Genomic DNA, 23,493 nt, shown 5'->3' on the forward strand with positions numbered 1-23,493 from the left:
GGCAAATAAGCATATTGCATTGACAGTGGCTAAAGCTGAGCAATACACCTTCACGCTGTCAATTCATATCCATGTGAGAGGCAGCAATATCGCACTATAGCACTATCCATGATACTCCATGGAGGAAGTACTCAAAAGTGTGAGTTTTTGCCTTCTACTTACAGATTGTTGACAAATCTTACAGATTCCATGACTTGGGTGATCCTTTGCGATGTCCAAAAATTCACAGGCTCGGCAAGGCTTACAGCCCATGCGACCTGCATAGCCAACACGACTTCTGCTCAGAGTCAAAGTTGTGGTCCAGGATTCAGTTGTTGACGTGCTTCCAGTACTTTGTCTCTGGCCAGGAAGACGCAACGTAACCTCGTCGTCAGTAGCATCCTCTTCCACCTCCTCTGCTGACCTCATCGACTGGCTGACTTTGGTTTGACAGTAAGTGTGGTCTCCAACCTCATCAATAACCCTGTGTGTTTTCATTCCCCTCGTCCTGAGTCCTCCGAGACAACCTCTTCCTGCCCTGACCGAATAGTAAAGTTGTCATTCCAATCAGGTATCTGTGCTCCTCATCATGTTCCCCATTGTCTCCACCAGGAGGATTTACTTTTTGGAAATGAGGGTGTAGATTAGGCTCAGCACCTTCTTTATCGGGGCCTGGATCCCACTCACAAAGCTTCTGGCCATCTGCGCAGATCATTTCCCCTGTCTCATGGAACTCACTACCTCAACACGTCAGATTATCTGCTACACCCGCAAGCTTCAAACTGAATCTGAAAACTCATCTGTTCAGAAATGACTATAACCTTCAATGACACCACCACCATACGTACTTGACGCTCAACCTAAACCACTCCTACTGTCTCCTCCCAAAAATCCTTTAGAATGTAATCCCGCAAGGGCAGGGCCCTCTTCCCTCTGTACCAGTCTGTCTATAGTTACTTGTATATGTATTCTGTATGTAACCCCCTTCTCATGTACAGCACCATGGAATCAATGGTGCTCTATAAATCAATAATAATAAAAATAATAATAACTTCCTTGTCTGTACTCATTGCAGCTTTGGAGCAGACCTCTGATTCCCAGGCTATAGTGCGACTGAACAGCTATGCAAACTCAACCATCTCTGTTACCCCATACTCAGCAGGGCTGGTGGAAACTTGAGAGCTGTTAGGAAGCAAGTGCGATTGGATTGACACCACAGAGGAATGGAGTATTTGGGATCTTGAAATTGGGGTGGAGGAGAGGCCACTTTATGGAGCACTTCAGATCCATTGAAGCAGCTGCTGTTTTGGCCTCATCTACATTTGTTAGCGATGGTCGTGTCCATGAAAAAAGGGATCATATCAGATTATCCATGGGAAGAAGTACACCTGTTCTTTTGGATGGTATTTGTTGTTACAAAACGGTGACGCCTTAAACGCAAGCAGCCTGCTGCGGTTTCAGTTGCGCCCAGGCATCAGCTGCCATTTAGGCCTGTGCCTCGGGTTGTCCAGCTGGCTGCTTTCTCCTCCACGTCTAAGTGTGGAGAGGCAGCTAGTGCGCATGCGTGTGCCGATTTACCCCAGCTGCAGCCTAACTCCAGTGTTTCGCCTAGTGAGTATGCTCAGCCTGACTGTGCCATTCCTGAGGCTAAGTCTTCATTTCGGGCTACAGCGCATGCTCCCACACTTAGTGCGAAAAGCCTCTTTGCACAGGTACTTGCACTCCATGCCAGGTCTAAGTCCTGTGTTGTGCCTAGACACCATGCTAAAGCTGATAGTCTTTTTTCAGAGACTGTATTTCATGCAACTGACCATGGTCAGGCACTTACTGCATCAGAAACTAGGTCCGGTAATGAACTCTTTGGCCCTGCCCCTGATGTGGGGGGCCCATTTAGACCACAGGGCATCAGGTGTCCTGACGATGTGGCCAGGCCACTCCCAAATGGCTTGCAGAGGCCCACCCCTATGACTTGTCACCTCATTATTGATGGTCAGACGATGACTGGTGAGGTGTTTGGGTCATGACAGCCATGAGGTCGTCATTGAAGTTGCGGTTCCAAATAGGACGCTAGTTATGCCACTCATGACGTATCACTCTGCTTTTGTCTCCAGGAGGTGCATTGTGGTCCACCCTGGTTTGGGGCGGACCCAGGTTATAAAAGGGGCTGGAGACAATAAGGAGGTGCGCAGTCTTCTATTATGCTCCGAAAGAGCACACCTCCATGTGTTGAACCCATTGCGGCTTTAGGCCAGAGGTAGGCAGGGATAGGGCGTCGATGCAGGCCGCCACCACAGTTGGTAACGCAGAACGGTTAAGACCAGCTCCTGTCCTACAAGTCCTGCTTGTGCAGCCCAGTGGCATTAACAGGCCTGCTGCTGCTGATGCGCCTGCTGTCCACGGGTGTGGCCCCAATGCACACGGTCAGCGTACTGAATGGCCCCTGTGATGTTAACAGGGAGTTCCTGGGCTGGGTGGGCGTGTGGACCCTGTGACACTAACAGGGCTCCCAGTCTCAAGATCCGAGTGGCGTCTAACTTGGTTCAGGCTACTATTAGTTTTATAGCCACACAGCTCTGTATCCTCCACCAAACCTTCCAGTTGCCAACCTCTCCTTTTCCATCTGGGAGCACGGTGAACACTGACTGCTGATGGGGATATATACCTTTCTCTTTCTTTTCTTATTAATTTTCGTTATATAGCGGTAACATAGTATATACCACCTTATCCAAATCTGCCAGTCCCACCGTAACAGATGGTGTTTCTTCATCAAATGTTACTTTTGCTTAACCACCAAACCCACGGACCAAAACGTTTTTTCCCCTTTCCAACACACCTGTTCCCCTTTCCACCAGCATCTGTCCTTTTTCAACTCATTTTGTATATGACCAAAAGTGCAACTCTGCAGGGACACCGTACTCAATGCCATCTCAGCACAGCAGCCAGCCCTCGGTCCCTCAGATGTGGACAAGTAAAAGACCATTTCCTCCTATCCATGACAAAGCGTTGAGATTCACTCTGTGCAGCACTGGTGTTTAGTGGAAAAGCAGATCGAAGATTGCGTACCACCTTCTGAAGATACTCCTGTACACGTGCGTCCCTTTCTATGGCAGGAATTATTTCGCCAAATTTTGTCTTGGACCGGGGATCTAACAGTGTGGCAACCCAGTAGTTAGCATTACTTCGAGTTCGTACAATCCGAGGGTCATGTTGTAGGTAGTGCAGCAAGAAGACGCTCATGTGTCGTGTGCATCCAGGAGGACCAAGTCCTTGGTGTGTTGGTGGCAGAGAGTTGATAATCGTGCCTCCTTCCTCTGCCCTCACCTCGCACAACCGAAATGTGAGCAAGCTCTCACTCATCTGCTGAGTCTTCCATGCCCATCGCAAGTTCGTCCTCCATTTCTTCATGGCTCCTGCACCTTCCTCAACAATTTTTGCTGATACTATGCGCCCTTGTTAATCCCTATCCCCCACCATAACTGCTGCCTAGGTGCCGCTTACCGTATGGACCTTGTAGATCTTATTATCCCTTCTGCATATGACTCCTCCTGTACTTCCTCACCTTCCTCTTGGACCAATACCTGACTCCGAATAATGCTTACAGTGTGCTCCATCATGTAGATGACCAGAATTGTCACACTGAGAATGGCATTGCCAGTGCTAAACATCTTCGTCGACATTTGTAAACTGTGTAGAAGGGTGCATAGGTCCTTGATCTGACACCACTCCAGCAGCGTGATCTGCACCACCTCTGGATCAAGTTAGCCCAGGGTATACGTCATACCGTATTTCAGCAGGGCTCTGCGGTGCTGCCACACACGCTGCAACATGTGCAGATTCCAATTCCTGCGTGTTGGAACATCGCATTTCCGGCGTTTAACTGCCAGACCCTAAGACTTCCGGAGCGATGAAAGTTGTTGAGCTGCTGGGTGCGAAGGATGAAAGTGAGCACATAGCAGCGTGCCCGCTGCACAAGGCCATGTAGGCCGGGATGGTATTTTAAAAATTGCTGGAGAATCAGATTCAACACGTGAGCCATACAAGGCCCGTGTGTCACATTGCCCTGACGAAGGGCCGCAGACAGGTTTGCATCATTGCCACACACGGCTGTTAAGTCACCAACGTAGTCCACTCAATCAATTTGTACTCTGGTCCCAATGGGAAGACACCACACCCTTTTTTAGGCCCCTCCTGTCTGCAGACCACTGCCAGACAAAGCTATGAACCTCTTGTTACTGTTACCCCCAGTTCAGTTTTATGAGTTTGTGTGCTTGTTACCTGACTACGTTTCCTGCTTGCTGTTTATGTACCTCGTTGGCCGATCCGCATTTCACCTCTGCTTGTTTTCTGATTAAGTCCTGGCCATCCCATTCTGTTCCTCTTCCTCAATTAATGTTTTTGACCCTGCATGACTACTATTCTCTGGAACTGCAGCCTTCCACAGGTATTGATCAACTTGGGCCCTGTGTAATTCCAAATCACTGTATAGGGGTTAAAGGGTTTCAGGGTTCTGGGTGTCCAGCTTGGTGAGTGGCTTGCCTCTAGCCTATCCTTTACAGCCCATCTGAGTGTGTCGATCCAGGCAGGCGTTACACCGTGCCCTCTGCAGAAGGCCATGTAGGCCGGGATAGTGTTTTAAAAATTGCTGGACAACCAGGTTCAACACGTGAGCCATACAAGGCACGTGTGTCACATTGCCCTGAAGAAGGGTCGCAGACTGGTTTGCATCATTGTCGCACCCGACCTTCCCTGACTGCTGGTTGAGTGGAGACAACCATTGATGAAACTCGGTCTCACTCTCCAGAGCTAACCGTCCACAATTCCTCAGCGGTGTCTCACATTTCCCCTACATTTCAAAGTAAACATTTGACCGCCTGATGGCCTTGAACTCTGCTGCCAGCATAGTAAGGAGGTGTGTGGGATTCCTTGGGAGCAGTTACAAGGAAGGGTGGCCTGACCACACAGGGTTTGGGCCGAGGTGGAGGACCCAGACGAGGTTGAGGAGGCAGAAGCAGTGGAGGAACTTGTACATACAGAGGAAGGATTGACACACAAGTCGTGGGGACGGCAAGACTTGTACAGCAAACCCTTCTCCATCTTTCACCATAGTTACCCAGTGCCCAGTCAGCAACAAGTAACTCCCCTGTCCATGCTTACTGGTCCAAGTATCTGTGTTGAAATGCACCCTGTCACACACAGAGTTTCTCAAGGAATCGGTGAGGTTGTGTGCGACCTACTGTGGTAGCGCGGGCACGCCTTTCTTGGAGAAGGAGTGACGACTGGCCATCGGCTCTTGGGGCACTGCAATGGGCATAAGGTCTCAAAAATCCTCGGTCTCAAAAGGGTGTAAAGGCAGCCTTTCTGTTGCCAACAAGTTGCAGATGATGAAACTCAACCTCTTAGGCATGTCATGCCCTTCGAAAATCATGTAAAACACAGCGAGGGGACTCCAACCACAGTCTCCCTCGTTGCCACTAATTGGGCCACACACACCCCACTTGACTGGCATCAGTTGACCCAATTTTCAAGATGAAAAAGATGCTTTGCATGAAGCACTCTCAAAAATACGCGTGCCTTTCCCATCCCCTGGCTGACCCAGGGGAAGAAAAGTCCTCTGAGAGCCATGACTTGTTCATCCTGGTTCTTTTAGAAACACAGCGAGGGGACTCCAACCACAGTCTCCCTCGTTGCCACTAATTGGGCCACACACACCCCACTTGACTGGCATCAGTTGACCCAATTTTCAAGATGAAAAAGATGCTTTGCATGAAGCACTCTCAAAAATACACGTGCCTTTCGCCTCCCCTGGCTGACCCAGGGGAAGAAAAGTCCTCTGAGAGCCATGACTTGTTCATCTTGGTTCTTTTAGAAACACAGCGAGGGGACTCCAACCACAGTCTCCCTCGTTGCCACTAATTGGGCCACACACACCCCAATTGACTGGCATCACTTGATCCCCCTTTTCAAAATGAAACAGATGCTTTGCATGAAGCACTCTCAAAAATACGCGTGCCTTTCCCGTCCCCTGGCTGACCCAGGGGAAGAAAAGTCCTCTGAGAGCCATGACTTGTTCATCTTGGTTCTTTTAGAAACACAGCGAGGGGACTCCAACCACAGTCTCCCTCGTTGCCACTAATTAGGCCACACACACCTCACTTGACTGGCATCAGTTGACCCAATTTTCAAGATGAAAAAGATGCTTTGCATGAAGCACTCTCAAAAATACATGTGCCTTTCGCCTCCCCTGGCTGACCCAGGGGAAGAAAAGTCCTCTGAGAGCCATGACTTGTTCATCTTGGTTCTTTTAGAAACACAGCGAGGGGACTCCAACCACAGTCTCCCTCGTTGCCACTAATTGGGCCACACACACCCCAATTGACTGGCATCACTTGATCCCCCTTTTCAAAATGAAACAGATGCTTTGCATGAAGCACTCTCAAAAATACGCGTGCCTTTCCCGTCCCCTGGCTGACCCAGGGGAAGAAAAGTCCTCTGAGAGCCATGACTTGTTCATCTTGGTTCTTTTAGAAACACAGCGAGGGGACTCCAACCACAGTCTCCCTCGTTGCCACTAATTGGACCACACACACCCCACTTGACTGGCATCAGTTGACCCAATTTTCAAGATGAAAAAGATGCTTTGCATGAAGCACTCTCAAAAATACGCGTGTCTTTCGCCTCCCCTGGCTGACCCAGGGGAAGAAAAGTCCTCTGAGAGCCATGTCCACATTGTCAGTGGACAGACGCGTGTGCTTATCTGCCAGCAGACCCCCAGCAGAACTGAAGACAGGTTCTGAGAGAACGCTGGCTGCAGGACACGACAAGATCCCCAAGGCGTACGTGGCAAGCTCAGGCAATTTATCCAGATTGGAAGCCTAAAATGAGCAGGGCTCAAGTTGCACAGTAATGGCATCGATGTTTCCTTGCATATACTCATATATCTGTGTGTCCTCCTCTTTTTCCTTGTCCAGCTCTTTTGTTTTCGCATGAGTATATGTCCTTGTCACTTTCCCATGTGTTTGTGTTGTGTTGTGAGTTGTTTGTCACCTTTTGGACACCTTTGAGGGTGTTTTCTAGGTGTTTTTATGTGTTTGTGATTGCCTGCCATTGTTTCCTATGCAGTTCGAGTTCGGTTCATCGAACGTTCGACAAGCCGAACTCGAACATGACGTCCGTTCGGCGAACCGACCTCGAGCCGAACCGCGACCGGTTCGCTCATCTCTAATCAACACCCCCTATAAGGTGTGCTTAATTATTAGGCATCTTCCTTTCTTTTGGCAAAATGGGTCAGAAGAGAGATTTGACGGGCTCTGAAAAGTCCACAATTGTGAGATGTCTTGCAGAGGGATGCAGCAGTCTTGAAATTGGCAAACGTTTGAAGCGTGATCACCGAACAATCAAGCGTTTCAAATAGCCAACAGGGTCGCAAGAAGTGTGTTGGGCAAATAAGGCGCAAAATAACTGCCCATGAATTGAGGAAAATCAAGCTGCCAAGATGCCATTTGCCACCAGTTTGGCCATATTTCAGAGCTGCAACGTTACTGGAGTATGAAAAAGCACAAGGTGTGCCACACTCGGGGACAAGGCCAAGGTAAGGAAGGCTGAAAAACGACCACCTTTGAACAAGAAACATAAGATAAAACGTCAAGACTGGGCCAAGAAATATCTTAAGACTGATTTTTCAAAGCTTTTGTGGACTGATGAAATGAGAATGACTCTTGTTGGGCCAGATGGATGGGCCATAGGCTGGATCAGTAAAGGGCAGAGAGCTCCACTCCGACTCAGACGACAGCAAGATGGAGATGGGGTACTGGTATGGGCTGGTATCATCAAAGATGAACTTGTGGGACCTTTTCGGGTAGAGGATGGAGTGAAGCTCAACTCCCAGACCTACTGCCAGTTTCTGGAAGACAATTAATTCAAGCAGTGGTACAGGAAGAAGTCGGTATCGTTCAAGAAAAACATGATTTTCATGCAGGACAATGCTCCATCACATGCATCCAACTACTCCACAGCGTGGCTGGCCAGTAAAGGTCTAAACGATGGAAAAATAATGACATGGCCCCCTTGTTTACCTAATCTGAACTCCATAGAGAACCTGTGGTCCCTCATAAAATGTGAGATCTACAGGGAGGGAAAGCAGTGCACCTCTCGCAACAGTGTCTGGAGGCTGAGGTGGCTGCTGCACGCAATGTTGATCGTAAACAGATCAAGCAACTGACAGAATCTATGGATGGTAGGGTGTTGAATGCCATCATAAAGAAAGGTGGCTATATTGGTCACTAATTGTTTTGGGTTTTGTTTTTGCATGTCAGAAATGTTTATTTCTAAGTTTTGAGCAGTTATATTGGTTTACCTGGTGAAAATAAACAAGTGAGATGGGAATATATTTGGTTTTTATTAAGTTGCCTAATAATTCTGCACAGTAATAGTTTCCTGCACAAACATATATCCTCCTAAGATAGCCAAATGTAAAAAAAAAACCACTCCAACTTCCACAAATATTAAGCTTTGATATTTATGAGTCTTTTGGGTTGATTGAGAACATTGTTGTTGATCAATAAAAAAATCCTCTAAAATACAACTTACCTAATAATTCTGCACACGGTGTAGGTGCAAGCAGAGGTACATATGAATCAGTTACCCGTTCTTTCTGACTAGGCCTGGTGTTGGTTCGGCACAGGGGAGACGCTGTGGAGCCAGTGGTTTCCTTGGGACTCCCCACACCTTCACTGGATGTAACCTCTCTGGAAAGAATCACCTCCAAAATGTCCGTTTTGATTTTTGATAACCCATGTACCTCAAACATACATCCCCCCTGGTGGCCTCGGATAGGGCTGGACATGGCATATGCCTTCAGGTTCCAGAGAATTATGAAATGGCAGCTTTTCTCATATCTCCGCCTCTGAGTCTGACACGGAAGATATTACCATCATGTTTCCTATTATGATTTTATCTATCCTTAGCTAGAAAACATGATAGGTGTACTGTCTTCCAGTGGCTAGTTATTAATTATGGGCTAATACGCACATTCCACAGTTAAGGCAAAATATGTGTTACGTACGTCCCGCTGTCCTGATGCCAAATATATGCCTGCCATATTTGTGGGAGCTATGCACACCCCGGGAGCCAGCATGTCATCAATTTGCCTTTGAAGATTCTCTGAAACTAGCAATTGCCCACCCACTTCCCTAGCTGAATTACTTTTGTCACCAGGGGGTCCTACTCTAGTGGGAGGCTTCCTTCTTACCTTTCACCCCTTAACATTTGTTCCAGGATGAAGGTATTGGATTTCTATCCTAAATAGAGTGACCTCTTGAGGCAGATCAGGATGTGGAAATATGTATGTTTGGCAGATGACTGCCATGTATGGATATATTCCTCACAACGTCTTACACATGCAGCTCCGCTCTGCACACGTTGTACACGCTCGGCTCCAACCACACGTCGTACATACACACAGCTCCGCTCACGTTGTTCATAAACTGCTCTGCTCCACACACATTGTACACATGCGGCTCCGCTCCATACATGTTGTAAACACGTCGCTCTGTTCGCACACACTGTTCACATGTGGCTATGCTCCGCACATATCGTTCATACGTGGCTCTGCTCCATACACCTTATAGACACACCGATCCACACACGTCATACGCACCATACACACACAGTCCCACTCTGTACACACACGGCTCCGCCCCGCACACGTCGTACACACATGGGTCTGCTACATCCACACTGTAAACCCCTCCTGACCCCACACATAACCTTCCCCTCATCCAGCACCATGACACCCAGCATAGCAGAGTCCTGCATACACTGAGGAGCTGATCATGTGACCCCTGACTCCTCCCCTCCATGTGACATCATCACAGGTCCTGGAAGCACAGAGCAGCCATATATCTAGTGTGCGGCTCTGCAGGAGGAGGTATGTGGAGATTCCCCATTAGGCTAAGTTCACATTTCCGTTGTTTTGGTTCCGTTGCAGTCCGTCGCCTTGAGGAATTACGGTATCCTGCAAAATATTTTGCAGGCACTCTTTTTTTCCCCATAGACTTGTATTAACGGCGGATTGTGATTGATGGCCTTGCGTTGTATCTGCTGCATGACGGATCAGTCATTTACTGACTGACCGCCAGGCGGGAGCAATGCTGAATGTAATGTTTTTTTGGAGCGGCAAAAAAATGCACTCCTCAGGTGTCTGTCGCAATCCGTCAAAAGCTCTAATGGCTGTCTATGGTGCTGGATTCCGCCGTAACCCGTCACACACCTCTTTCCCTCAGCACAAAACTTTCCCATCCCATGCTTGCATCTTTGTCCCCTCTCATATATAGCTCTCCAAATACTATAATGGCCCCATAGTCCTTAATATTATATTATGCAGCCTCCATGTATTCTAATGCGTCATAGTCCATGTATAAAGTGTCCCTAATATAGTATTATGCAGCCCCGTAGTGCTCCATGCATAGTGCACCCCCATAGTCCCATGTATAAGGTGTCCCTCATATAGCATTATGCAGCCCCATATTCCTCAATGCATAATGCACCCCCATAGTCCATGTATAAGGTGTCCCTCATATAGCATTATGCAGCCCCATACTCAATGCATAATGCACCCCCATAGTCCATGTATAAGGTGTCCTTCATATAGCATTATGCAGCCCCATACTCAATCCATAATGCACCCCCATAGTCCATGTATAAGGTGTCCTTCATATTGTATTATGCAGCCCCATACTCCTCCATGCATAATGCATTCCAATAGTCCATGTATAAGGTGTCCCTCAAATAGCATTATGCAGCCCCATACTCCTCAATGCATAATTCACCCCCATGATCCATGTATAAAGTGTCCCTCATATAATATTATGCAGCCCCATAGTCCTCCATGCATAATGCACCCCCATAGTCCACGTATAAGGTGTCCCTCATATAGTATTATGCAGCCCCATAGTTCTCCATGCATAATGCACTCCCATAATCGATGTATAAGGTGCCCCCCATATAGCATTATGCAGCCCCATAGTCCTCCATGCATAATGTACTCCCATAGTCCATGTATAAGGTGTCCCTCATATAGCATTATGCAGCCCCATAGTCCTCCATGCATAATGCACTCCCATAGTCCATGTATAAGGTGTCCCTCATGTAGCATTATGCAGCCCCATACTCCTCCATGCATAATGTACTCCCATAGTCCATGTATAAGGTGTCCCTCATATAGCATTATGCAGCCCCTTAGTCCTCCATTTATAATGCACTCCCATAGGCCTCTGACCACGGTGTACTCTCTGATTAAAAAAAAAAAAAAACAAGTCCTCACTTCTCCTCGTTCCCCCGTTGCTCCGGTCGGCGTCCTGTCATCCTGCGCTCTGCATGTCTCAGCAGCTCAGTGCCGCTCAGTAGTGACGTCACCGCGCTTAGTTGCATTGAGACATCGAGCGACAACAGGCACAGGGGGAGAATGATGAAGGATGGAGAGGAGTACTCCGCTCCAATTGTCATCATTTATGTGTGCAATGACTAGCAAGGGGGGCCCAATGCTGCCGCTGGCAGCGGGCCCTCCTGACTAACGAGCCCCATAGCGGCCACGTGGTCTGCCACTGAACAGCGCAGCTCCTCTCTCACTGAGAGGAGCCAGCTGCTTCTCTGCAGGGTGGGCGCCAGGCCCCTAACCCTGCCGAGCCCGGTCGCAGTTGCAATCTCTGCTGATGCGGTCGTTACATCCCTGGACCCAACTATGAGAACCAGGAAGTGAGGAAACCCGTCTGCCCTCAGTCCTCTGTCCCCACACAGTATAATATTCCCCCCCCTAACAACTCACCTAAGTGAAAAGACCCTTAAAAAAGCAACAGTGTACTTTCATACATGCGTCTTTTCCCCTTTTTTTTTTACACTCTCCTCATAGACCTGCACAATTAAACAGTGGCTTTAGTTATAAAGTTGTCAGGAGTTTTTACAGAATCACATTCACTTTACCTACAGTTAAATGCAACAGATTTTCTGTACAAAACTGCGTATCTCGTTCCCATACTACCATCCTCCCACACATAGTATAATGTTCCCACAGTACCGCAATCCCCCCCACACAGTATAATGTTCCAACAGTACAGTCATCTCCCCACGCACAGTATAATGTTCCCACAGTACCGCCATACACTCTAAACACAGTATAATGTTCCCACAGTACCGCAACCCCCCCCAGACAGTATAATGTTCCACAGTATTGCCACCCACCCACACATAGTATAATGTTCCCACAGTACCACCATCCCCCACACAGTATAATGTTCCCACGGTACCATCATCCCCCCACACACAGTATAATGTTCCCACAGTACCGCCACCCCCCCACACAGTACAGTCATATGAAAAAGTTTGGGCACCCCTATTAATGTTAACCTTTTTTCTTTAGAACAATTTGGGTTTTTGCAACAGCTATTTCAGTTTCATATATCTAATAACTGATGGGCTGAGTAATATTTCTGGATTGAAATGAGGTTTATTGTACTAACAGAAAATGTGCAATCCGCATTTAAACAAAATTTAAATGCAAAAGTATGGGCACCTCATCATAAAAGTGACATTAATATTTTGTAGATCCTCCTTTTGCAAAAATCACAGCCTCTAGTCGCTTCCTGTAGCTTTTAATGAGTTCCTGGATCCTGGATGAAGGTATATTTGACCATTCCTGTTTATAAAACAATTCCAGTTCAGTTAAGTTTGATGGTCGCCGAGCATGGACAGCACGCTTCAAATCATCCCACAGATGTTCAATGATATTCAGGTCTGGGGACTGGGATGGCCATTCTAGAACATTGTAATTGTTTCTCTGCATGAATGCCTGAGTAAATTTGGAGCGGTGTTTTGGATCATTGTCTTGCTGAAATATCCATCCCCTGCGTAACTTCAACTTCGTCACTGATTCTTGCACATTATTGCCAAGAATCTGCTGATACTGAGTTGAATCCATGCGACCCTCAACTTTAACAAGATTCCCGGTGCCGGCATTGGCCACACAGCCCCAAAGCATGATGGAACCTCCACCAAATTTTACTGTGGGTAGCAATTGCTTTTCTTGGAATGCTGTGGTTTTTTTGCCTCCATGCATTATATTCATCCACTTTTGGTCCTATTGCATGATTTCATGCGAACAGTGTAGTGTATGTTATATCCTCCTGTGGAGTAGGGAGTTGATGGGAAGAGCTTTATGAGGTTTTTGTCTTTCCATTAACTGATATAAAAAATTGTAATATCTGTGTAAAGTGGGTAACTTGATGCCTCTATTGATGCTCCTTTGTACTGCGTTTGTGGGTGTTTTTTTAGTGAATAAATAATAAAGTTATTTTAATTAAATAAATTGGGTTATTTTGTTATATTTACGAGCATAATCCAAGGACTCAGCACTGACCTCCTGGATCAGTTTCCCAAGTCTAGAAATATGGATCTGGCACAGTTGACATGTGCTATAGATGTATGATGGATTCTCTCTCTCAAATATATTAAAATGTCTTCTCTCTTTCTTTTCACCAAGAAAGAAAAATATTATTTTTCTCTCTTGCTAAATATGTGATCTTTATTTTTCACTTAAAAAACTTTTTTAGAATTTTTGTCACAAATCTTCACTAGTGCGATCATACAACATATAAGCCTCCGATTCCTCAGGTGATACTGTCAGGCAGGTGTAATACAATGTACTACAGTAGTGCGGTGTAAGGGCTAAGCCACACGGCGAGAAAAACAGTGCGAGTGGAGTGCGATAAAATATTGCATTCCCCTCGGACCAATTCTAGCCTGTGTGTCAGCACACATGGGCGATTATTTTCTCAGCCCTAATCGGACTGAGAAAACAATCGCAGCATGCTGCGATTGTAAGCTGAGTCTCTTTCTCTCGCACCCATTCAAGTGAATGGGGCGAGAGAAAAATCGCACTGCACTCGCGGTACACCGGTGTACTGCTAGTGCAGTGCGAGAATGGCAATAGCCGGCTACGCAGGAGAGAGGCAGAAAAATCCCTCCCTCCCCTCCTGAGTGCCGGCCCGCCCCCCGCAGCTGAGGTCTGCTCGCACGAACGGACCTCAGTTGCAAGGACACACGCATGACACTCGGCTCTGCTGTACTGCCAGCACGAGCCGAGTGTCATGCAAGTGGATCGCAGTAGTGCCCGTGTGGCCCCAGCCTAATAGTAAGGCTCCATACACATGAGATAACTGCTGCTGAACAATCATTCATCTGATGTCTATCTCACCCGACTGCCCATTCACACAACCATTCTACCTGGCCAGGATTTCCTGTGGTTTCTGTGAGACAGCAGTTGGCACACTCTTCTAGCAGATGCCAGATCTTTCTTTCGTCCGATATAATCTGTCTATCTCCACATATGTTATATAGTCAACCAACTTCAACTGAAAATAGCGGTTTCAGCTAATTTTGTCTAATCTGTATGGGAGCCTTAAATGAAAAGAATGTTGTAAAATAATAAAATTACCACTGCTATTTTTGTCTCCTACCAGTCTTTATAGTTTTTGGCCAGTCCCAAAAAACTGGTGCTCCCTACAGCCAATCAGTTGCCAAAGCAGTGGCCAACCTAACCAGTGATTGGGAGCATGGAGGAGACTTCTTAAGGGTGCTTTACATGCTGTGACATCATTAACGATATATCGTCAGGGTCACGGTGTTTTTGACGCACATCCGGCGTCGTTAGCGACAACGCAGCGTGTGACAGCTAGGAGCGACGATCAGCAATCGCAAAAACGTAAAAAATCGTTGATCGTTGACATGTCGCTCCTTTTCATAATGTTGGTGGTGCATGCCGCTGGTTGTTCATCGTTCCTGCGGCATCACACATCTCTACGTGTGACACCGCAGGAATGACGAACATCTCCTTACCTGCGTCCACCGGCAATGAGGAAGGAAGGAGGTGGGCGGGATGTTATGCCCACTCATCTCCGCCCCTCCGCTTCTATTGGATGGCTGCCGTGTGACGTCGCTGTGACACCGCCCGAACTGCCCCCTTAGAAGGGAGGCGGTTTGCTGGCCACAGCGACGTCGCAGGGAAGGTGTCTTGCTAAATTCTCCTAAAAGGGGGCTGAAAGCCCGTACATACGAAGCGCTCAATGATATCCTAATCAGGCACGAATACTAATATTCTTCATAGCAAGATATTGTTTATTTTAATAGCACATAAATAATCAATGGTACATAGGCATTAGCACTACTTTATAGTCATAGAATTTTATACAATAACAGAAATATGCATCAACATTACCGTATGTTGTAGCACTCCTTCTTCATCGGAGGGACTCGATTAGTGAGAAGGAAGACAACCCGGCCTCTGCATCACAGGCGCAGTGCATCCACTTTCAGCGTCCTTGAAAGGTCCCTGTCTCACTAAGCGAGCCCTGTATTTTTATACCAAACTTTGTACATTGTGTTGTGTGCAGTATTGCAATTGGTGACCAGCATGTGATTGCTGAGTTATGGTCATGTAACCGACCACATGCTGCTGTGGGCACCAGTAGCTTCCTGCACATGTTGCAGGCTTAACCACTGGTTTCCTGCATATGTTGCAATGAGCCGTGAATTTTACATCGCTAGTTTCCTACACATGTTTCTAACTAACCACTTGTTTCCTGCATATGTTGAACTGTAAGCGTTCCTTCCTCTTAATAGTGGTTTGTTCAAGACCTACTTAACACGTACTCTTCATCATGGTGAAATCGGGTCAACCAGAGGACACCTCTCTGATACTGAGTTTGGATGGATCAAATAAGATCTGTGATCACTATCTTTTGATTAGGATTCCTATCTAATCTCATTCTTCAGTCATATCACATTGGTATTACAGAAGGTAAGTCCGTGTGACGGGTGTTAGCGATGTTGTGTTCCACGGGCAGCGATTTGCCCGTGACGCACAACCGACGGGGGCGGGTATGCTCGCTAGCGATATCAATAGCGATATCGCAGCGTGTAAAGTGCCCTTTAGTCAGCAATTCAACTTATGTTCCAGGCTTTACGGGGCAAGAGAAAATTCTGCATCTAAACATTATAGCTCCTGATATGTTTCTGTGACGCCCTGGCAAAACCAGGTGGTCACAAATGTTGTACATCTTGCTTGTTTCCACCAGAAACCCACACTCAGGCATAACACACAGCCCTTAAACCCTAGCCACCCTCTCATGATAATAGGGACACACCAGTGGGCGGGATCAGGCGGATGAGAACGCCCACCTAGGGGTCCTGAGGTATCAGGGGCGGGAACACAGTAGATCAAGTTCAGGCTTTGAAGTGTAGACAGTTGAAGTGTGGAGAGCCGACAGCAGTGTAGTCAGGGGTAGTAGCCCTTGGACTACCAAGCTAGGTGGCAGACAGTGAACAGGGCCACAGGCGACGGAGATCCGGTCGCGGGAGACCTAAAGTGGACCGGGGCAGGGTTGTAGCCCGCTGGTGCCGACAGCGGGAATCTGGTCCGGCGGCCGTGCACAGTCGGGGTGCCTGGACCCTAGGGCGAGGAAGGTTGCAAGCCCCTCTCCAATTAACCAGATGGGGCAAGGTTCCAGACTTTGTCCCGTTAACTGCCCAGATAGAGCAAAACAGAAGCTCAAGGTGTCCGTCAGTGGGTGTCCGTCAGAACCCACTGAGATCCCAAGGGTCAGCTTTCACGGGCCACAGCTCCCAACTACACACAGAACCGGGAGTGGACTTCTCCATTCCATGCGAAGACGTCCAAAAGGAAAGACAAACACAAAGTGCAGGAGGAAGGGACACCTGTTCATTAACCTGGGTGCGGGACCCGAATGCACCCTCCAAGGCAGCCGGCCACTGGCAACATGGTTTACTACTGGACTTGTGTAAAATTACTGAACTGTAAGTACACAATTGTCCCCCGGTCCAGCCCGGCGCGCAACCTCCAGCAGCCATCATTCCCATGTTCAGACCGGGGGCCCCGGAACTACACCTCTCCTACCTGTGGAGGGGATCCCATCTTGCTACCCTGCTCCATCAGCCCCGGGCGCCCCATCACCAGGCAGCGGCGGTGCCACCATCCCTCACCGCAACCCACGGGTGGCGTCACAGACAGAACAACTTCCCTGTAAATATCCCCTTTCCGACAGTTGTGAGGATGGGCGGCTATGAGAGCCTGGGTCCGGTCACCACTCGAGCCGCAGCAACGAACTCAGATCCGAGCAGGCCCCGAGAGAGAAGCGGCAGCGGCCCCCACCCACAACATTTCCCCTTATTATCTCCAGTAATTGTATTATTACACAGAATTATTTATGATGTTACATCGTCATCTTCTCCCCATTCAGGTCCCTACAATATTGGATCCTCTCAGTGGAGATCTTCTATATAAGAGAATTTTTCCAATATATTTCAAGGAGGGTTAGGGACAAGGACAAGATAGTGGAGAGGATATTACACCTCACCCTAGAGATCCTTGTACAACAATACATACACCTAAACATTAGTGTCCTCTTTTGCTAGAATGGCATCAGCCCCAACGCTGATTTCGGCTCCATGCCTTCGTCTGGGGCTGTAGATGACGTCTTTTACACTGCTATGTTCATCTTTTGGACCTAGACTTCTATTACCTAATGAAGATTGTGTTACTTTCTACATAGCTGTGGGCTAATGCTACAATAGTGATTCCCCTTTATCAGTTTGTACATTTCCTGGTCAGTCCCAACAAATTTGTGATTGCAACAGCTAGTTGATATAGCAGTGACCAACATAGCCTGTGATTGGGAGCATGGAGGAGACGTCTTAAGGCCGCTTTACACGCTGCGATCTCGCTAGTGAGATCACTAGCGAGCGTATTCGCCCCCGTCGGTTGTGCACCACGGGCAAATCGCTGCCCGTGGCGCACAACATCGCTTGGACCCGTCACAGTACTTACCTGCCTAGCGACGTCGCTGTGACCGGCGAACCGCCTCCTTTCTAAGAGGGTGGTTCATTCGGCGTCACAGCGACATCACTAAGCGGCCGCCCAATAGAAGCGGAGGGGCGGAGATGAGCGGGACGAACATCCCGCCCACCTCCTTCCTTCCTCATTGCCGGCGGCCGCAGGTAGCGATGTGTGCTGCCGCAGGAACGACGAACAATATCGAACCTGCAGCAGCAACGATAATCGGGTATAGAGACCGTGTCAACGAGCAACGATAAGGTGAGTAATTTTGCTCGTTAGCGGTCGCTCGTACGTTTCACACGCAACGACGTCGTTAATGAGGCCGGAATTCCGTGACCCCAACGACATTGCGTTAGCGATGTCGCTGCGTGTAAAGCGGCCTTTAGTCAGCAATTCATCTCATGTTTCAGTCCATACGAAACAAGAGGAAATACAACATCTACTTATTCTTTGTCATCATATTTGTCCCTTTATTATCCAGTAATTGTATTATAACATGGGATTCTCTGGATGTTAAATCGGTTCATCTCCCCATTCAGGTGCCTACAATATCAGATCCTCTCAGTGGAGATCTTCTATATAAGAGAATTCTTCTGATTGCCCGTGAAGGATGGATATGGACAGGGACAAGATGGCGGAGAGGATATTACACCTCACCCTAGAGATCCTCTTCCGGCTTACTGGAGAGGTGAGAGATTCTGATGACATCACATTACACCATTCTTATCTATGGGAATTACAGATGGAGAGAATTGGAGAGGTGAGGACTCTGGAAATGTCTGTAGTGAAATTTATTAATGTGTCTCTCCATGACCAGGATTACACAGTAGTGAAGAAGACCACTGCGGAGTGCTATCAGGCCCCTGTGTCTGAGGGATGGGGAAGACCCCTGAGCCCAACTACAGAGCCTCCACCTCACCCCCCGTTACATGAGGACATCAATGACCAGAAGATCCTAGAACTCACCTACAAGATGATTGAACTGCTGACTGGAGAGGTGACACTGCTGGGGATGCTGGGACATTATACAGTAACTCTATGAAGGGATTCGGGGGTAACGGTATTATTCTATGTGTCAGGTTCCTGTAAGGTGTCAGGACGTCACCGTCTATTTCTCCATGGAGGAGTGGGAGTATTTAGAAGGACACAAAGAGCTGTACAAGGACGTCATGACGGAGGTTCCTCAGCCCTTTATATCACCAGGTAATAGACAGATCTAAATACACATGGCCTATAATTATCTGAATGTAAGGAATGAGTACAGCTCCTTTTTATGTTTCCTCCAGTTCTATCGACTAAGAGGACTACACCAGAGAGATGTCCCCGTCCTCTTCTCCCACAGGACTGTAAACAAGAAGATCCCAATGTTCCTCAGGATCATAAGGTAGATGGAGAAAAGGTGCCATGAAATCTCCCTATGATGTGTAGACGGCTGTGAAGATCTTGTGCTAAGTCTTGTTTTATCCACCAGCATTATATGTTTTATACTTGTGTAATGAGAACAGTGGAGATGGCAGGATTAGAGCTGATCATAGATGTGACTTCTCCATCTGTCTGTGACTTTTACAATATTTGTTTCAGGGGAAAGATGTGACCCATATTAATACTACAGAGACATGTGTGAGGGTTGCTGAGTGGTGTAAAGAGGAGATTCCTACATATGACTGCCCAGGTGAGTAGTAACCTCTAAATGCAAAGAAGCACAGATTGTTCTCAGTCACTGGCTGTTGTCTGCTTTATCGGTTGTGTTCTCATGGGTGACAGACAGACCTGTGGTGTCCGGCTATGGAAGTCACAGTGTTTGGCTGCGCAAACTGCTCCTTGTCTTCTATTATTCCTGCTTAGGCTGCTTTCACACCTCCGGTTTTTCCTGTGCGGCACAATCCGGCACTTTGCATAAAAAACGCAACCGGTTTTTTTTTTGCTGCCGGTTGCGTTTTTTTTGCATAGACTAACATTAGTGCCACATGGGCTTGCGTTCCGTCCGTTTTTTGCCGCATGCGGCAGATTTAGCCGATGCGGTGGCCGGATGGAACATTGCCTGGCACGGTTTTTTGTGCGGCAAAAAAAAACGTATCGCGCCGCATCCGGCCGATGCGGCGCATTTTCCTATGCATGCCTATGGATGCCGGATGCGGCGCGATGGGGTAAAAAACGCATCCGGCCGCCGCATGCGTTTTTTGCCACTGCGCATGCTCAGTAGCCTGCCGTAAGCGGCAAAAACCGGACGGGACGCATGTAAAAAACGTATGCAAAGGATGCGGTGTTTTCGCCGCATCCGTTGCATAGGTTTCACAGCCGGATTGAGCCGCACTGCTCAAACCGGATGTGTGAATGCAGCCTTAGTATACATGGTATCTTATGTATCTCCACTACTTTGGGTTTATCCCTTTCCCTTTAGGAGCCTGTGTAATTCATCACCCTCGCAGCTGTTTTTATCAGCACTTCCCTTTGTGTCCTTAAAAACCCTCATTGCCTTCTGGTCTGTGCTGGTGATAGGTCCAATACTCGTAACAAGTTTTCAGTGCAAGCGGTCGTTTTGGATTCATCTGGAGAAACTTTGTGGTGATTGCAGTTCCTCTCCCTCAGTCTTCTAAGGCTATGTGCCCACGCTGCGGAAAATGTGCGAATTTTGCCGCGGATTTCTCGCGGAAACGCTGCGGATTTTCCAGAAATCTGCAGCACAGCTACTCCCCAGCTATTTCCATGGCATTTGGGAAATGCTGTGCCCACGCTGCGGATTTTTCCGCAGCGGAAATCGTGCGGATTTCCGTGCGGAAAAATCTGCAGCATGTCAATTATTGTTGCGGATTTCTCCGCAGGGTCCCATATACTTACCTGCCTCACGGGAGTCACTTTCTCCGTCCGGTGTACAGGAGCGCGGTGAATCCAGGTCAAGAAGGAAGAGGTGGGCGGAGCCTGCACGAGCTCCGGTCATGTGACAGCCGGAGCTAGTTCAGGCCCGCCCACCTTCTCCTGAAGATGCTGAGAGAGTGCCCGGCTGCCGGAAAGCGAGGTGCTGCATGATGGAGGTAAGTATGAACTCCCCCGGTCACTGCAGCACTTGTTCTGCATTGAGGATGCAGTGCCGAAGCCATGGTACTGTATCCTCAATGCAGAAAGCCCGCACCATATCCGCACGACATTCCGTAGCATGGAAACAGACAAAAGTTGTGGTGCTGTTTCCTGGGAGCACCTGCGGAATGTCTTGCGGATATATCCGCAGGACACTGTCCCCGTGGGCACATAGCCTAAAGATAACTTATTCACTCCACTTGTGTGTATTTCCTGTGTGTTCTTTAGAGAGCTTAGTGGGGTTGACTAAGCACTCATACCATCTGTTCCCTGCCTAGGGCATATTTCAGGGTCAGGTATCCAGCTCAGCGAATAGGTGGGGAACTTATTTAGGGTGGTGAGAGAAGCCAGGGGCCAGTGGTAGGTTTGGTCAGGGGTCAACATCTCTCCCTTCCCTAGACACAGGTTTTCCCTTCCTTTTTGTCATTCGCTTGGTTCTTCCCCGTAATTAGCGTGACAGGTGTTGTCCAGACATGTCATTATCATGTCATCACCATTTTGCTGCAAGATACTCTTCCATCTGGAATTGTTCAAATTACTTTGAGGACTGAAAGCCCTTCTACTATAGAGCTTAATACTGGGAGGATCCACATACCTTCTGGAATTAGAAGATGTTGACCCTTACCTGCCTAGATCTATAAACTACAAAGTTAAATTATAGCATACGTAGAATTTTCTGACTAGTTAGAAAATCACTTGGAGAATAATATTATGATGGGCCTCGAAGAGAAAGCGGAGGGTAATGATGCTGTTTCCTTCCTAGAATCTGGGTATCATATAAGATGAATCTAACTTCTCTCTCTTCTGTCCTGCTGAATGTGCTCATATGGTTCCTACAAGACAAGATCCAGACTTTCTGGCCAAACTTTGCATTTATGATCGATAGCATTACATTTTAAGTGTGTATTTCTATTTCTGTATAACAACAGATTTTCCCTCTATCCGGACTTTTCAATTTCTTTTAAAATCTATTAACTTTAAAGAAGAGTGAGATAAACTACATGACACACATTCTACTTACACCATGATATATTTGCGTTGTGCGTGGTTGATGGCAGTAATATACCTTAATACACGTCTGCAGGAGGTGCGTTGTATGGCTCTGGCTCTGGTTTTAAGGCATCACTCCACTTCAGAAACTCCATTATTGTTTTGATCCTAAGTAATTTCAAAGTACAGCACAATCGCTCCTGAAATGGGGAGCACTAATACTTTCTCTCCTGTTCTGCTCAGGACTCATAGCCGCTCCAATATTCCATCATAAATGAGTACAACTCCGGTTTAATGTTAGAAGTTTTCCCCCCAATTATACATTATTGTTTGGAATGTAACTTTTTTTTTCTATTGCTTTATGTTGTCTTTTTTTCAGGTCCATTCTGTATGTTATGTTTGATTGTGAAGAAACTCATCTAACAGAATATATTATCCCTAAGATAGTTTAGATCACAAAGAGCCACCAAGCCACATATTCTAATTACTCCGGAAATGTTTCACCACTAATTACTAGTTTTTTACTAGTGATTGAAGACTGTTGAGTTTGATATCAGTAGATTTGTTATTGTCTATAGTCACAGATTTTGACTACAGTAGTTAGTGCCAAAAATCCTCTGATTTAACCCCTTTCCAGAGCTGGTTTCTGTTCCTTTCAGGACCTGTTTTCCATATCTGACACGTGTCACTTTATGAGGCGATAACTTTGGATGCTTCTTCTGATTCCAGTGATTCTGAGTTTTTGTTTCTGCACTTCTGGCAATTTTAGGTTGATATATTTTACATTTATTTTTGAAAATAACAGAAAATTGACTACTTTATAAAGATTTATAAGTTTCAAACTTTACATTTGTATGCTCGTAAAAAGCACATAAAATATGAAATAACATTTACCATATTTCTTTGTTAGGTCGGCAGCATATTTTCCAACATCTATTTTTATTTTTCCAACATCCTTTTATTTTTTTAGGATGATAGAAGCTTTACAATTTTAGCAACTTATTTTTTGCCTATCAAATCACTTTTGAAATTGATTTGAAGGCCTAGATTTTAGAAAGTTGAATTCTTCATAGTATGAAAAAACACATTCAGGAATGAAAACAAAGTAGAATGGAAAAAATGTTACACTTGTTTTTCAATAAAATGTTGATGTAGCCCCAATTTTTTCATTTTTGCAAAGGGTAATAGGAAACAAATTAACATCATAAATTATTTTCCAACTTCTCCTGAATCCGATATTTCCCGAAAAGCAGTTGTACAGTATTGTCTGGGCACATAGCCAGAAGGGAAGGAGCACCATTAAGATTTTGGAATGCAGATATTGCTGGAATAATTTGCAGGCTCAATGAAACAGGGACACTGTTCATGGTCACCTGGCCTCTTAAAATATGTCTATGAAAAACAGGCTGGTGGCTATCTACTCTACTTTCCAGATCCCAGGAACTGCCTTACCATTCACTCTTCATCCCCTATACATGGATGTGGACTTACTCAGAAATACCTAAGGCTAGCTGTTGTTTGGTGATGCAACATGGCAAGAAGAATTG

The 23,493-nt window shown here is 46.8% G+C and overlaps 1 protein-coding gene across 1 annotated transcript in view; it reads left to right on the forward strand.

Annotated features, from left to right (window-relative positions):
* LOC142312959 (uncharacterized) overlaps nucleotides 1–23,493 on the forward strand; it is a 117,140-nt gene that overhangs the window by 39,723 nt on the left and 53,924 nt on the right. Inside the window, 5 exon segments of the mRNA XM_075351948.1 lie at nucleotides 18,498–18,569; nucleotides 18,699–18,878; nucleotides 18,961–19,084; nucleotides 19,168–19,265; nucleotides 19,463–19,553. Of these exon segments, the coding sequence (XP_075208063.1) occupies nucleotides 18,498–18,569; nucleotides 18,699–18,878; nucleotides 18,961–19,084; nucleotides 19,168–19,265; nucleotides 19,463–19,553 (565 nt within the window).

Source organism: Anomaloglossus baeobatrachus, chromosome 5, assembly GCF_048569485.1.
Source record: "Anomaloglossus baeobatrachus isolate aAnoBae1 chromosome 5, aAnoBae1.hap1, whole genome shotgun sequence".
In the NCBI taxonomy this organism is placed as follows: Eukaryota; Metazoa; Chordata; class Amphibia; order Anura; family Aromobatidae; genus Anomaloglossus; species Anomaloglossus baeobatrachus.